This window comes from Macaca mulatta, chromosome 14 (genome assembly GCF_049350105.2).
Source record: "Macaca mulatta isolate MMU2019108-1 chromosome 14, T2T-MMU8v2.0, whole genome shotgun sequence".
NCBI lineage: Eukaryota > Metazoa > Chordata > Mammalia > Primates > Cercopithecidae > Macaca > Macaca mulatta.
In genome coordinates, this window is record NC_133419.1 from 53,501,769 (window position 1) to 53,517,523 (window position 15,755).

The 15,755-nt window shown below is 35.6% G+C and overlaps 1 protein-coding gene across 27 annotated transcripts in view; it reads right to left on the minus strand.

Annotated features, from left to right (window-relative positions):
- Positions 1 to 2,987: 2,987 nt before the first annotated feature.
- USP47 (ubiquitin specific peptidase 47) overlaps positions 2,988 to 15,755 on the minus strand; it is a 113,694-nt gene continuing 100,926 nt past the window's right edge. For 21 of the 27 annotated variants that reach the window (XM_077963342.1, XM_077963338.1, XM_077963330.1 and 18 more), the window contains 8 exons: positions 11,441 to 11,616; positions 10,999 to 11,079; positions 9,546 to 9,661; positions 9,068 to 9,186; positions 6,687 to 6,817; positions 4,614 to 4,661; positions 4,393 to 4,523; positions 2,988 to 3,548 (listed from right to left, as the gene is read on the minus strand). In XM_077963342.1, the coding sequence (XP_077819468.1) occupies positions 3,374 to 3,548; positions 4,393 to 4,523; positions 4,614 to 4,661; positions 6,687 to 6,817; positions 9,068 to 9,186; positions 9,546 to 9,661; positions 10,999 to 11,079; positions 11,441 to 11,616 (977 nt within the window). In that variant the 3' untranslated portion in view covers positions 2,988 to 3,373. Of the gene's footprint in view, positions 3,589 to 4,346; positions 4,564 to 4,613; positions 4,662 to 6,662; positions 6,818 to 9,067; positions 9,187 to 9,545; positions 9,662 to 10,998; positions 11,080 to 11,440; positions 11,617 to 15,755 lie in introns of all 27 variants that reach the window. The other 6 variants (XR_013404001.1, XR_013404000.1, XR_013403999.1 and 3 more) reach the window with 3 other exon arrangements.

Below are 15,755 nucleotides of genomic sequence, written 5' to 3' on the forward strand. Positions count from 1 at the left end.
TCACAGCCTCCCTCTTCCCCATGGGAACTACAATCAAGGAGAATCTTCCAATTTCATGTACACTAAACCTAGGTGGCCACAAGATTCATTTGGGCCACAAACTCCTTTGAAACCCTCATAAAAACTGTCCTACTATCTCCCTGGTAAATCACACATACACACAGTTTTGCCTTTCAGGACATATGGCCTTATAAGATTTTGACTACTAGTGACCAAAATGTCGGTGTTTTTCAAAAATTACACAGGATTAAGATGGAATAGTTTTATTTAGCAAACAAAAAACTTGCTAATTCAGAGTATCCTCTAGTCCACGTACTGTGGTTTAGACTACATTTGCAAAATTAGGGCCTTGACGCTGAACAAAATAAAATCCAGAGGAAGAACTACAGTATCCAATCAAAAAGGAAGTACTAGCAAATGAACCAGAATAAAATATTTTATTGTATTCCATACATTCACAGATCACTTCCAGATTTAGTAACAACACTGCAATGCTATGATGCTCAAACCACAGTGTAAGTTGGTAGCTCTCTCCTGCTCTCTTGGCCTCTAGATGTATCACAATACAACTACTAACTGTGGCAACCAATGCCTATTTCATTGGATTATTTTCTGACTGGAGCCTGGGTTCATCGCTTTAATTCTGGGAAGAATTTTAAAGTACCTTCCCTTACATTATAAGAGATAACCAAACACTTTAGTGTGAGGGCTGCTTCACACACAGTTTTTATCTATCACTATCATGACTGCTCTTCCTTACATACACGTCCTGTACAGACCAGCTACATACGGCATGGTCCTGAGACCACAGCTTTTGTTTCTTTGGCCAGAATGCACCCCTCACCTTCAGTGCCCGCCTTAGAAACGCAGGTACTTGGTTCTCGTGCATGGTTGACACAAGTTCATCTGCCCCATGGTAAAAGCTCTTCAAAACCTTTGAATGACTTGTGGGGAGCAGGGTCACAATTTGTTGCATGTGACCTACCTCAGCCTCAAAAGATAAGAGATCATGAGCCTCCACTGCCCCTGGGCTTAGGGAACTTGATCCACATTGCTAGGGCTCTGCCTGTTAGGTTATGGGTGCTCACCTGACTCTCTGAAGCAGAGGGAGGCTGACACAGATTAGCTTTTATTGAAATTGTTAAAGTGCAACATTGTGTTTTCACTCTATCAGGCACTGAAAAGCAAGAAGCTTTTAATGTCTTCTTTTCTATAATGAAATATATTTTCTTTACTCTTATTTGTATCTGTAATACACCTGCAATTATAAGCAGCAGTTAAACATAAAACAAACAAAGAACAGAGCAGAAGGCACAGTCTAAAGAGTGGGTATCAGAAGAATTTTACCATTTACGCTCAGGAATACTAAACCAAACCCAATCAGACCAAACTCCAAAGCCCATTTTGTTTACAAATCTGCCTCTTCTGTGCGATAGCAAGTCAGTCCTTTAAAGCAGAAACCCCATTTACTAATCCTATATCCCAAGTAAGCAGGCCTGTATTAGAACCAAATAGCCGTCCTCTTACATCAGAAAATCTAAGTGATCTGAAAGACAATTCATCACAAGTGTTTCCAATTTTCTTCCGAGACCATCACCAATCCCACTAATGCAAACTCAGAACATTACTTCAGTCAAGTTTAGCTAAATGCTATAGCTTCTTTGAAATAAAAATTGGCCAGAAAAATACCTAGAAAAGATTTTTTTTTTCATTGTGGATTCCAGGAGACTTTTAAGACATTATGGAATTCTCAGTGATTATATTCAAATGGCAGAGTCATATTTGCTGACAGTATTTTCTAATTTTATCTTTCTTATAAGAAAAAAAGGGTAAAAATCGGATCTGAAATACAGGATTCCCCAAAGTTAGATAATAACACATCTTTTCATTTCTCTTATGAGAACTTTACGGTAAATATACCTTTATCGTAGAAATGAGATATCCAATACACATTACAAAATGTTATATTTAAAGATGACAAATCTATTCTTAACCCAGATTCTTCATCCACAGAAGTTTAATGACTAAAATAACACAACAGAATGAACAAATGTTTTATTGGCATGTTCATTGTTGTAAACAGCATCTGGCATGAAAAAGTTTTACCAAAACCTTTTTTTACTGATTTTTATAAATTAGATGGTATTTCAAAATTTATGTAGAATTGTGTTCATTGAATACTTTTATTTAGCAAAGCAAAAACTTGCTGATACTAATAGACTCTGCAATGAAATCATGTTGACTGCATCAGTCTGTACCATGACCTGACCTCACTAGCAAGTTTATTCAAAACAATGTTAAGACGTTTCCCAAAAGTTAAACTACATGTAACTACAAATTGACTCTAAAAATTAAAACTGGACTTACAAGCATTCTAGAAGATTCAAACTTGAAGTAAATCTTCAAAACTAGATGTACAAAGAGAAAAACTTTGAAGCCGCTGAACAGAGAAACCTCATTAACAAGGGCAACAACAATCCTATGGGACCTAGCACTGAAGGAACCTCACTGAGGATTACATTTACACAGATTGCTATACTTCTCAATGTACACAAATGTACAGAATGAATGATACGTGAAAAGAATAACCATGGGAGATAGTTGAACTGCAATTATGATAACTCAACAGGATCAATTTTATTTACATGCTGAATAAATGAATGAAACATATTCTCTACATCCATAACTTAAGTACAATCAGTTATAATTACAACACTGCAGCAATCTGAGCTGCCACCTGCTGGGAGCGGTCTAAGGGAAACGTTTTGATGTTCCAGAATAATGTTCTTAATACTCTGCAAAAAATGAAACAAAATAAAAACACAACTTCACAATTCCTTACTGGGTTACGGCTGGTTCTAAGAATTTCCTTTCTTCAGCTCCTGTTTTTGCTGCTTTCCAAGAGTCAACACATGTTGGATTTACTTCTGAATTGTCAATGAGGTAATGTGTGTATCAGTGAAATAAACAGAAAATTCATTCATTCATGGCCTTTGCACAGCTTTTATTATTAAGCTATGAGCATCCTGTTTGAGGCTAGTTTTACTAGCGGCTATGTGCACATTTGTCCGCAATAGAAGAAGTTTACTCATTCCCCTGTCCCCTTTTCTAACAGAAGGTTTGCTTTTTTTTTTTTTTTTTTTGCACATCCCTTTTCACTTTACAGTACATTTGACTATAGTGCACAACATGATTCCGAGTCAAAACAGTGGCCCATTGGGCACTGAGCTTCTGATTGGTGTAGGGCAGTCCAATCAGTGCTGGTGTCACCGGGTTACCCCAACCATGTCCGGCCAAAATGGCACTACCCAGTGGTAGTAAACCATCTAATTAAAACCAAAACTCCCCCAGGGAAAATGCTACACTATCAGAGTCAGTCTTGAGTCAGATCTTTATTTGGTGCTCCATCCAGATATATTTTTAGTGCTTTCTCTTTACGAGGTGAGTATGTTACACGATGTCCAGTCTTCTGGAGTCGACTGCTTTCTTTTTTCATCAGTTCATTTCTTTGCTCATCTGTCAATTCCATTAATTCTTCTGTTTTATCCCTACATATAAAATATTAATCACATATTAGGCCAGTAGAGCCTGCCACCTCTATTAATGTATGTTGAATGCTATGATGCTCCTCAGCAAGATAATGAAATCTGTTACAGGTGAACTAATATTATTTTATATATTGGGATGTCCCAGATTTCTAAGGTGTTTATCACAGGAACGCACTGCTTACTTCTAAAAATGGCAGAGAATAATCTCCATGTTATTAGCAGTAGTAACAGCTATCATTACTGAACATCTATTTATAACAGGCACTGTGCCAGTTATTTTACATGCAATAGCTCTAATTCTCATAAAATCCTGCAAGGTAGACATCACTGTTGCAATTTTATAGATGAGGAGCTAGGTAAATCAGAAAGCTAGTTTTGAACCCAGATCTCTGAGGCTCCAATGAGCATTCTTTTTCCTCTACATCTGTGCTGTCCAATACAACAGCCATTAGCCACATGTGGCTATTGAGCTTGTGAAATATGCCTGGTTCATATTGAGATGTGCTGGAAGTATAACAGACATACAATATTTCTAAGACTCAGTACAATACAAAAATGCAAAATATCTTATAAATGATTTTTTATACTGATGACTTGTAATGATCATATTTTGGATATACTGGATTTAAAATATTTTAAAAATTAATTTTACCTGTTTCTTTTTATTGTTTTTAATGTGGCTACTAGAAAACTTCAAATTATAATCATGCTTGGCTGTCACTGTATTTCTACTCATTAGTGCTGCTCCATATCATAAAAACAGTACAGATATTTATGGAAAATAAGATATTTATGCACACCAAAACTGTATTACTAACAGCAACAAAAACATTGTGAATGTTACCTATAAAATATGACTGCACCATCATCACAGATATAAAGAGGCCAGACATTCAGGGTAGAAACTTTGGGATTCCAGTCTAAATCTTGATGAATATCAAGGACAGAAATATCACAGGGAAATGTTCCTCTACCCTAAAAAGAAAAAGAGTGAATGAATAAATCATGCCACTAGCTGTGTTTATCATGCACAATACACAGATGCAAACATTCTTAGGGCTTTACCTTAGCAAATTCAATATCTTCCAAAGGAATCCCACTGATTTCACTAAGCTGTAAAATAAAACATTTTGAGTTCACTTAAAAAATAAACTTGCCTAGAAAAGTTATTTTCCTTTTACCCCACCAATAGAAATAGCTCAGTTTAAAAACTGTTTGATATAAAAAAATTAGAAGAAAAAGCTGGAAGCGGCCACCCTGCAAATACTATGTCCCAGAAATACCAAGTTAGTATATTCCTTCCAGACTTTTTCCTATACATACACAAACTACACCCACATGTTCCAAAAACATGTAAAATTAGATTAATATCTCTATATAATAATTCTGTTCCTAGAAGAATAGGATACAAAGTGACCACATGCTCTTCAATAACTGAACAATATACATTTTATCTTCTGTGGATGGACACTGAGACTGTTTTCAGTTTTTCCCAGTTACAAAGCTCTACCGTATACTTCCATGAATATATCCTTGCACATGGTGAAACTCCCTCTCTACTAAAAATACAAAGAATTAGCCGGGTGTGGTGGCACGTGCTTGTAGTCCCAGCTACTTGGGAGGCTGAGCCAGGAGAATCACTTGAACCCAGGAGGCAGAGGTTGCAGTGAGCCAAGATCGCGCCATTGCATTCCAGCCAGGGCAACAGGAGTGAAACTCCATCTCAAAAATAAATAAATAAATAAATAAATAAATTATTTTTTCTTGAGACAGAGTCTCACTCTGTCACCCAGACTGGAATGCAGTGGTGCAATCTTGGCTCACTGCAACCTCTACCTCCTGGGTCCAAGCAGTTCTCCAGCTTCAGCCTCCTGAGTAGCTAAAATTACAGGCATGCACCATCACAGTTGGCTAATTTTTGTGTTTTTAGTAGACACAGGGTTTCACCATGTTGGCCAGGCTGGTTTCGAACTCCTGAACTCAAGTGTTCTGCCTGCCTTGACCTCCCAAAATGCTGGGATTACAGGAGTAAGCCATGGCACCTGACCTGCAAATACTTCTATAGGTCAAATTCCCAGATGTTTAATTGCAAATCTGAAATACTGACAAATGATGCCAACCGAACTTGAAAAAAGTCACATCAATTTACACACTTATCAAAGGTATATATTGTCTGTATCCCCTAAACCTTGAGAACTCTAGGTATTTTTCGATTTTCTAAATCTTCACCAATTTAAGAAGTGAAAAATAACGTTATTCTTTCAATTTGTGTTTCTTTTTCTATAAATTGCCTATTCATGCTGTCTTTCTTAAAATTAGATTTGTTCCATCTTTTTCTTAAGGTAGTAGCTCCTTATAAATTATGGATAGCATGTTTAATACATGTTTCAAATAATTTCCTCCTAGTTTACTGTCTTTTAGCTTTATGAGTTGCTTTTTAAATACCTTTTTCTTTGGCTGTGCTGAGGATAGGTTTGTATGTGGTCTATAGTTTCTTTTTTTGGCTTCTGGTATTATGCTTACAAATATCTTTCTCCAGGAATATGAAAATATTTTTAGTATTTAATATTTTACATATTTTCACCTAGTACATTTACTTTTTTAATATATAAACTTAATATATTTAGAATTTATTTTTGTGTTTAGTATGAAGTATGGAAATAAATCTTTTTCAAAATCCTCTTTGTGCTGGTACCACGGATTGACTAATTCACCCTTTCCCCAGAGATCCTTAGATATTCCATCTTAAAATGCAAAACAGACCTTTATCTGGATTCTCTACACAATTCTACTTCATTTGTTTTTTTGAGACATAGAGCAATTCAATCTAGTAACTTCTAACTAATTCTAACTTCTTAGGACAAAATTGGTCCAAGCAACAGAAAGTGAGGATCCACTTCTGAATGGCCAGGAGCCAAAGTAATTTTTCAAAGAATCAAGAGCCTAAACAACCACAGTGTGCCACAAGGTGTGACAGAAACTGAAAAGAAAAGTTGCTGCATCAGTGTTTGGTACTGCTTCCTAGGGTTTTCTCTTAGGCAACACAGGAAAAATGTATTGTTTATATATTTTATAAATATTATGATATATATATATATATTCAACATAAGATACATGTTTTGTTTAAAATGAACTTACCTTCTCTCGCAATTCGTCAACACTACTGCTTTCCAATACAACCTCCTGGAAGGGATCCAACTTCATCTCTGAAGGCTTCCACCGTCTTGACAAAACTGCAAGCTGTGACATGGACTTCATCTTCTCTACCCCTAAGAATATGCAAGATTAGGCCATCATTCTATTTCCTCTGAAGGTTCATAAATCGACTTTTCCCTTAGTGCCTGACTAAACAAAAAGATTTACTTCAAGTGTTACTCTTAAAAAGTGGGCACAAGAAAAAGCCCAATTATCCCAAGGAGTTTTTGAGAATCAAATATTTACTCTCTTCTCTCTGGTCTCAAAAGATAATTCCTCTCTTCTTCAAACTATTGTTCAACCAGTACTCCTAATTGCACTCCCCCCTGACTCCTGTTGAACGCTACATTACCAGTTACTCTCTTCTCTGGATCTCCAATCGTCGTTTCTCTATTGGCTACTACCCGTATCTAAAATCATAATCAAATCGACTTCACTCTATCCTCTTTTTTTCACTCAAGCTATTATTAATTCTTCTCTTTCCAGTTAATCCCCAATTTAGTGATTCTTCAAAATTGTCACTTTTACATTATGTCACTTTTCAAGCATCAACTCAATTGTCACTTTTCTCTCTGGTGTACACAAGAACAACTTCTACTGATTCAGTCCCTTAGTACCTATTATTTTAGAATGACAGGTTTGCAGTTCTGTTTCTTCCACAGATTGTGTGTACCTGGAGGGCAATAAGTGGTTCTTACTCATTTTTGTAGCACAAGGGATTGCAGTGTCTGGCAATTTACAGGTCAATAAATATATCTTGGATTTAATCACATGACATTTCTTACTCAACTATCTTGATGTGAAAATATACTGAAATAATACTGATGCAGGCACCCACCATCTAGTACCATTTTCAGATGAATCCATCTCTGCTAATATACTTAATCCTTACAAGGGTGACTTCTTTGTCATTTATGATCTCTTCCCGACTTACCCAGGCACAGTGATTATTCCCTAAGACTCCAGATACTCAAAGAAATCACAATCTGGAGCACTTGCCTACACACCATAGTAGATGGTATCCTAGTTGTTCCTTACCTCCCAACTTAACTTGTCAATCAGAATTTCAACCATTTAAATTTATGGTTGAATTAGACCTGAAGCAGCCTGAAATACATGAGGTGTTAGTATTATTGAGCCCTCTAAAAACTAGTATAATCTTGTAACAAAATATCCAGAATTGACATTTTACTTTCTATAGAAGAAAAGGAAAATTAAAATTTTCCTAAGCAACAGCAAAAAAAGAATATAGAACTAGCTGTTTACCTTGATGTGATCTTCTAAAAGCCAACTTTCCTCCCAGAGCCTCCCTCCAAAAACCAATACTTTCAATGTACCAATGTTGATAATGAAAACTGGGAGGTGCGACAAACAGGTCTGCTACTTGGACCTCCTCAAGGTCACTATTATGGGTTGAACTGTGCCCCCCACAAAAAGACATGTTGAAATCCTAATCCCTAGTACCTCCGAATGTGACCTTATTTGGAAATAGGGTCTTTACAGTGATACTCAAGGTAAAATAAGGTCTTCAGGGTGGGCCCTAATCCAATAGGACTAGTGGTTTATGAAAAAGGGGAAAACAATACAGACAGACAAGCCCACAGAAAGAACACCATATGAAGATGAAGGCAGAGACTGGGGTGATGCATCTACAAGCCAAGGTTGCCAATGATAGCCCAAAACCACAGAAGCTAGGAGAGAGTATGGAACAGATTCTCCCCCACAGCACTCAGAAGGAACCAACCCTGTTGACAGCCTGATCTCAGACTGTGAGACAATACACTTCTATTCTTTAAGCCACCTGGCTTAGGACACAAATAGTCATTGTTCTTGAGTCTCTGATAAATTATCAGTACCATGTCCTCAATACAAAATAAGCCATAATAATAAAAAAGAAACTAAAGAACAAACGTGGCTAAAAAAATAATAGCAGAGTTTTCTTAAAATGTATTAAAAACCTAACTTTGTAATTTCCTCATAAGGGGGAATTAATATTCTCAACATTCAAAAAAAGAATACTTAAAAGGCAAATGGCAGCATTTGATAGGAGAAAGATAGAAGGCTGAAAGACACCGATTATTCTTTCACAAACAACTTAAGCAGTTACACAAGGACACAGGGGAAGAAAATAAAACTTCCAGGGATAAGACGTAGGTAGGAATCACATCAATCCACAATAAGGATATCGTTATGCTTAATATAACACAAAACACTGTAACGTATATTAGATTCCTCGTAACTCATTATTTGATTAAAAACTATAGGCTTCTATTAGCTCTAGAGTATTTCTAACTGATACTTCCCCCCAAAAATATTGAAAATACCATCAAGAGCTTCAAGGAAAACCTCCCAGTTGCTGGAAATATTAATATCTTCTTCATAAATATGATAATCCAAAAAGACAGTGCCAGGATTCTTCCACGTTTTTTTCCTCAGACGAAACCTACAAACGTGACAAGACATTTAAAATGACTATAATTTGAAACTCTCAATTTAAAGATTGACACTAAACTGACACCAAAGAAAAATGAACTATGTTCAAATATAAAAGTCAAATAATGAGTTGTTAAAATTTGGGGAAATAAAGAAATGTTCCTAGTAATTCAAATTTAGAATCCTCTATAGGAAACCCAAACAAAATTTTAATACTCTTGCTTAGTCCTTGTAAACTAATCTGTCGTACTAAAATTCCGAATAGTACAGGAAATTTTAATTCTCCCAGTTTTAGAAAATCATACCAGTTCATTTCAACTGACCACACAGTCTTTCTTCAAATCACTGATGACATTAATTTTACTTTACCTGTCAATACTGAGCTCTAAACCACATTGCTCCCTGAGCTGAGGAATTAATTCCTCTTTTGATTGCCGTACAGTCATTCCTTTAGCAAACACAGCATCTAGCAGAAACTTGCATGGCTAGAAATGTAAACACAAACAATCAGAGCGTGAATTACACATTAATTAAATACATTAATATTAACACATTAAAATAAAAATTACCAAAACATTTTATTTGCAATTAAGGGCCTGAGTTTCAGAGTCTATCTCCCTTTTCTGAAACCTTAGCTCCACTATTTATGAGCTCAGCTATCTTCAGCAAGTTTACTTAAAATCTGTCTCAGTTCTGCAAATTGGGAACAGTATCTTTCTCACTGAGTCATTGTAAAGGTTAAATAGGATAACACATTTGTATTTTCCTTCTTATAATAGTTATAATTTTGAAAGCAAAACAAACCACTTTTATAGACTAAAATGAGGGAAATGTATACTAATTCTCCAAATACATTAACCAATTGTCTCAAAAGAGACACAGTTTCCACAGACTCAGATGAAATATGTAAGTCAAAATGACTGTAATGGGTCACATTAAGAGAAATAACAGGTGCCAGCTAAAATATCTTGTATGAATAAAGGCATTTTATGATAAATTTATGGTTTTCACATTTGTTTAGTTGTTCAATAGGATGATATAACATGTTATAACAGAATGTTGTAATAGTAGGATGTTATAACCTTCTGAAAATATGATCTTTGCCTTATTCTTTTGGGTATTTGTGGTAAGGCTAGTATACCACAGGGACTAAAATATTTTATTATTCCTTAAAAAACACAGCCTGTTTAGATCATTAACCCACACCGTTTACAAGTGGTGACTTTGACCAAGAAATACTTCTTTGTGCCTCACTTTCACTTTCTTCATCTATAGAATGAGAATAAGAAATACTGCTTGTATCTTAGTTAATTGATGAGGATTAAATGAGTTAATATTTGCAAGCACCTAAAGCACACAGTAGACGCTATATAAATGCTTGTTACATACTAAAATGACTTTCAACTGCTATTCACCTGTAGCATTATGATTGTTTCCAGAAAGCAAGCACAAAGAAAAAAAAATTTTTCCTTTTAAAAGCAGGAAAATTTTGTCTCATTTCAGCATTTGCAGCAATACTTTAGAGCACAGGGATGACAAATAGTGGCCTGAGGGCCAAGTTCACTGCTGCCTACTTTTGTAAATAAAATGTTGAGACATAGCCACCTCATTGGTTTATTATTGTCTATGGCTCCTTGTGCTAAAATAGCAGAAGTGAGTAACTGCAGCAGAGGCAGTATGGCCTGCTAAACTACAAGGCCCAGAAAAAATTTGCTGACCTTTGCTTCAGAGAAATAAAATGACTATGAATAAAATCTCTACACTGTATGTTTTTAGTAACTGTAAAAAGTAACCTTATATTGTTCTTAAATGTGTTACTTACCTCTTGTTCATTGACCAAAAGCTGGTACACTTTAACTCTGTATTCTCCTTTTTTAAGTGCTCTCCCCAGTCTAATTGTAATCTATAAGTTAAAAACATTTTTTTAGACATGCTGCCTCAACAGAATAAATAACCCATTCTCATCCCATTTTTAAACTTTCCAAAATTCTCTAGATTATAGGCTCTCTGAGAAAAGGCACATATTTTACCTCTGAATCCCCAGCACCTAGAATAGTAACTGACACACAGTTAACATTTCACAAATGTTTGTTAGATGAGGGAAGAAAAATAACAACAAAAAACCCCCCAAATTACCATTAATCATTTAAAAAAAAAAAATCCTTCCAGTGTATCTACTTCACCTTACTTGGAAGTAGTAAAAGCTGTTCTCCAATCTATCATTTAAAATGGACTCTAACTACTCAAAGATTATTTTAATCAACCTTATTGTCATCAGAAAATGATGAAAGTGTCTCATTCAGCCGGACGCTCTCAAACTCCTGATTGCTGGCATACACTCGAAAGACCTTGAAGTGAGAGGACAAAACTCCAACAAAGGGCTCTAAATGTTGTTTGAAAGCTGCCAGAGTAATTCTTTTATCAACATGCACCATCAACCCTAAGCATAAAAAAAAACAAAACAGGAACAAAAATGTGAAAGAAACCTCTGAGTATAAATAAAACAGATCATATACTTTTTACTATACTGTATGCAGGAAAAAGTACCCCTTTTCAGTTAGACTTTAGCTAATATACCACACTGAATGGACAAAAAACATGGACACAGAGTTTCTGATAGGTATTATCTGATAGCTTAAAATGTTCTGAGCTATTTAAGTGCTTGTTTGTTTAGGTTGCCAAACTCAAAAACAAGCTTCTAGGAATTCTTTTAAAATACATACACTTCTAGCTCTACACAGTAATAGTGTAAGCACTGGTGGTTCCAATCCCACTTCTTCTGCTTACTTATTATATGGGACACCAGCCTCTGTACCTCCATTTCTTCACTAGAAAAATGGAGATGATAATAGTGCCCACCTGAGTGTTGCAATGTGAATTCAGTGAGGTAATTCATTTATCATGCTTTCAGCACAGTGCCAAATACAGCATGATTGCCTCAACAACTGTTAGTAATATTATTTAATTTTCAGATTTTCATTAGAAAAAAATGTCACAACTGGCATACTAAGATGTCTGATTTATCATGTGGTTGGGCTGTAACAGGAACTGTATTTAAATGGATCAGAAACTCTTACCTCTTCCCGGCTTAAATTTAAGCTCTCTTGGTATTGTAATAGGATTATCTTTGATGAGCTTTGTTTTTCTCTAATGCTTATTATTTTAATCTTTTGTCTCTAATTTTATAAGCCACTCATGAGGACACATCTGGAATGCTTCTATTGACTGTGGTCTTCATATTGTAGCAGAAAGCAGAAACCGGACTCTCAGTTAATAAGGCAGGGCTGCCTTGCTGCCTCCGGCCACTGGACCTCCCTGGCTCTAAGGTTCCCTCCATGTTAGGTCTGGTTTTTCTGCTAAAGCTACATGGAAGGTAAAGGATGAGACCTTAAAATACTCCTGGTTTACATTCCCATGTCATAGCAACACTTGGGTTGAATTTTTCTCAGATGACTTTTTGAATAAATTAATGTTGATTGTTTTCCTAGCTATAAAATATAGGCTCATTAATAGAAAATGTGACAAGTACAAATTAGAAGAAAATATGAAGAGGGTGATGAACTTTATTGACTATCTACCTTTTGAGTTTTGAGACAGTTTTTCTCTTAATTTGTTTAAAATGTCACTTTTTAAGCTTTAAGGAGTGCCCCTCTCTCTATGTCAATAATCCAGCTTATGGCAAACAAGCTTGTCTATGCTATCCAACAAGGTACTAAATTTCTTAATAGAAGGGTGTAATGCAAAAATTACTTGATTAGAAATGGAAAGCCTATGTCTAGATTTCAGTTTTGTCACTTTACTCCGATAAATGGCTGTAGGCAGGTCATCCAATCTCCCTCAGCCTCAGTTTTCCCATGTGATCATAACATATAACATTGTTGTGACAAATGTAGTAAAAGTCTTTTCTAAAGCATTACTCAAATACAAGCTTTTATTGCCATTTTGGTTTCTTTCCTAACCTCTAGTAGTGTCGTGTCATAGGAAGACAAAAATGTTTGTTGGTTATTGGTATAGCTTAATATGGTGATTACGACCAACTGGTTCTGGAAAATGATGGCCTAGCCTGAATGAATTCCTGGCTCCTCTTCATATATTAGATTTGTGACTCTGACTTCTCAACTTTTCTGTACTTAAATTACCTTTATTATAAAATGGAGATAACAGTATTTAAATCTCAAAATTGTGTTCTGGGGTCAATACATGTAAAATATTTAGCATAGCTTTGGCAAAGAGTGTTAATTTATTGGCTATAATTACTTTGTAGTTTTAGATTACCATTGCACCAGTTTTCCTATCTACCTCTTCACACTGAAGAGTCTGTCTTCACAGAACAACCTTAAAATATATTTACGATTTTCCTTTTTCTGTCCTTTCTCTTACGTATTTCTTCTTTTATTCTTTTTCCTTTCTTTTTTTTTTTTTTTTTTTTTGAGACAGGGTCTTGCTCTGTTGCCCAGGCTGGAGTGCAGTGGTACGATCATAGCTCACTGCAGCCTCTCCCCTCTGGGCTCAAGTGATCCTTCCACCTCAGCCTACTAAGTAGCTGGAACTACAGGCTAATTAAAAAAAATTTTTTTTTTTTGTAGAGACGGGGCCTTACTATGTTGCTCAGGCTGGTCTCTAACTCCTGGGTTCAAGTAGTCCTCTCACAGTTTGCCAAACTGCAGGGACTACAGGTGTGAGGCACTGTAACACTCCTGGATTATAACTGCTATCTTAAGGACCATCATTTTAAATACAGTTTGATTACTGCCTGAGTGAACTGCCTATACTGTGCACAGCGCATCATTCTTCAAATATCAAATTCATTGTCTACATGTTCTTCCTTGCCATTTTATCACTCTGAAGAATGTGTATTATTACTCATCATCCACATGTTTTCCCAGGGACCTACTTCCAGATGACTGAGGAGCTGCAATGAATCAGTCTTAGTACAGACTCAAGAAAAACCCGGTTGCTAGTTGCTATCCCTACTGCCCTATCTCCAAACCAGTTTTCTACACATGAGAAGGCATTTTCCAGGGTCACATTTTCTTTTCAAACAAGACCTTTTCTATGGCTTCTAAAAGCCCAAATACATAAGTTGTAGTGAATGGTTTCTCTTCTTCACCATGTTTACTATTTCAATCAACACTAGTAAATTAGCTTAGTATGAATTTACAAATATGGCCAATATTCTCCATTTAAAAGATTTTATTAACTGTTCTAGGATGGAAATGAGACTTTTCAAACTATAATTCTAAGTATTCCCATTGAATTCTTCCTACGGTTGAGACTATCACCCAGTCAAATTTTTAGCACACCATTCTAAAACAAAGCAATTAAGAGAAATTTCCAACCTTTTTTACTAAAGAGGAACTACTTTTAATTTTTCTAATGTCCTTGATGGGTTGAGTATGGTAAAAAAGCAGAGTAGTTACTACTATTTTTCCTTTACTAAGATGGCAAGGAAAGAACAGTGGTAGCAGCTATGGGGTGGTGGCTTATGATATCTGAGTCTCACTCTAGCAGTGTGAGCGACTAGCTATGTGACTGCAGGCAAATTACTTAATCTGTTTGACCAATTTTGTCATCACTGAAAATGGTCTAACAATATCAATTTCACACTGCTGTTAAGAGAACTAATGAAATAATGTAAGCTAGTGAGCCTTATGAGGTAAATGCTCCATAGAAATTTAAAGCATTATTATAATATGATTTCCCTCTATTTGGTTCTGCTAATCCACATTTTCACACTTGAGTTTCTGCAAGATATATGTATGAAAGTCATATGATTCCAGTGTTATTTAACCCAACTAGTTAAAAACACAAATTTAAATACTTGTATTATTTCATAATTTCTACTACTTCCTTTTAGCAGATAGAATTTTGAGACTACAAGCATCACAGCACTTAACTTTTAGAGTGGGTGACTGTGCACCTCCTCCCCATAAGATGAAGCATAAGGCTGCATCTCAGTCATCTCTACTGCTAACAGTTACATAGGGCCTGGCATCTAGTATGGATTTAGAAAATGTTACTTGGATGGATGGATGACTGGATGGATAAAGAGTGGTACTCTCTTCCAAAGGTAAAAGGAACAATTAGATGCCTTCAATTCTAGTAATGGTCCCACTTAACTAGTTATATATACACTTTTGGGCAAGTCATTCATCCTCTATGAGCTTCAGTTTTCTTATCTGTCATATAAGGATACTAATGTTTGCTTTATGAAGTTTGGAGAAGCTTTAAGTGAGAACGAATAAGTATTTTGAAAACTAAAATATAAAAGTATAAGGAGGTAATATTAATATTTTCTTTGTTAGAACTAATGCAAAGTATTTACATTTTCAGCTACTTCTCTTTTACACTCGAAGAAAGATTTTATATCTTAAACCTGGTTGTCTTGCTAATTATTTGGCTGGTCTTAGTCTAAGGTTTTATAAAGGTTCTTTTATTTTAAGTCTCATACAATGCTGTAAGGTTTTTGTTGTTACTGCTTATGCCAAATGCCCAAACTCTCAGATCTCTTCCATCTTTCTGAGATTATGCATTGGAATTTCTAGTAACTTCTTGCTTTGGAGTTACTTCAAAGTAACA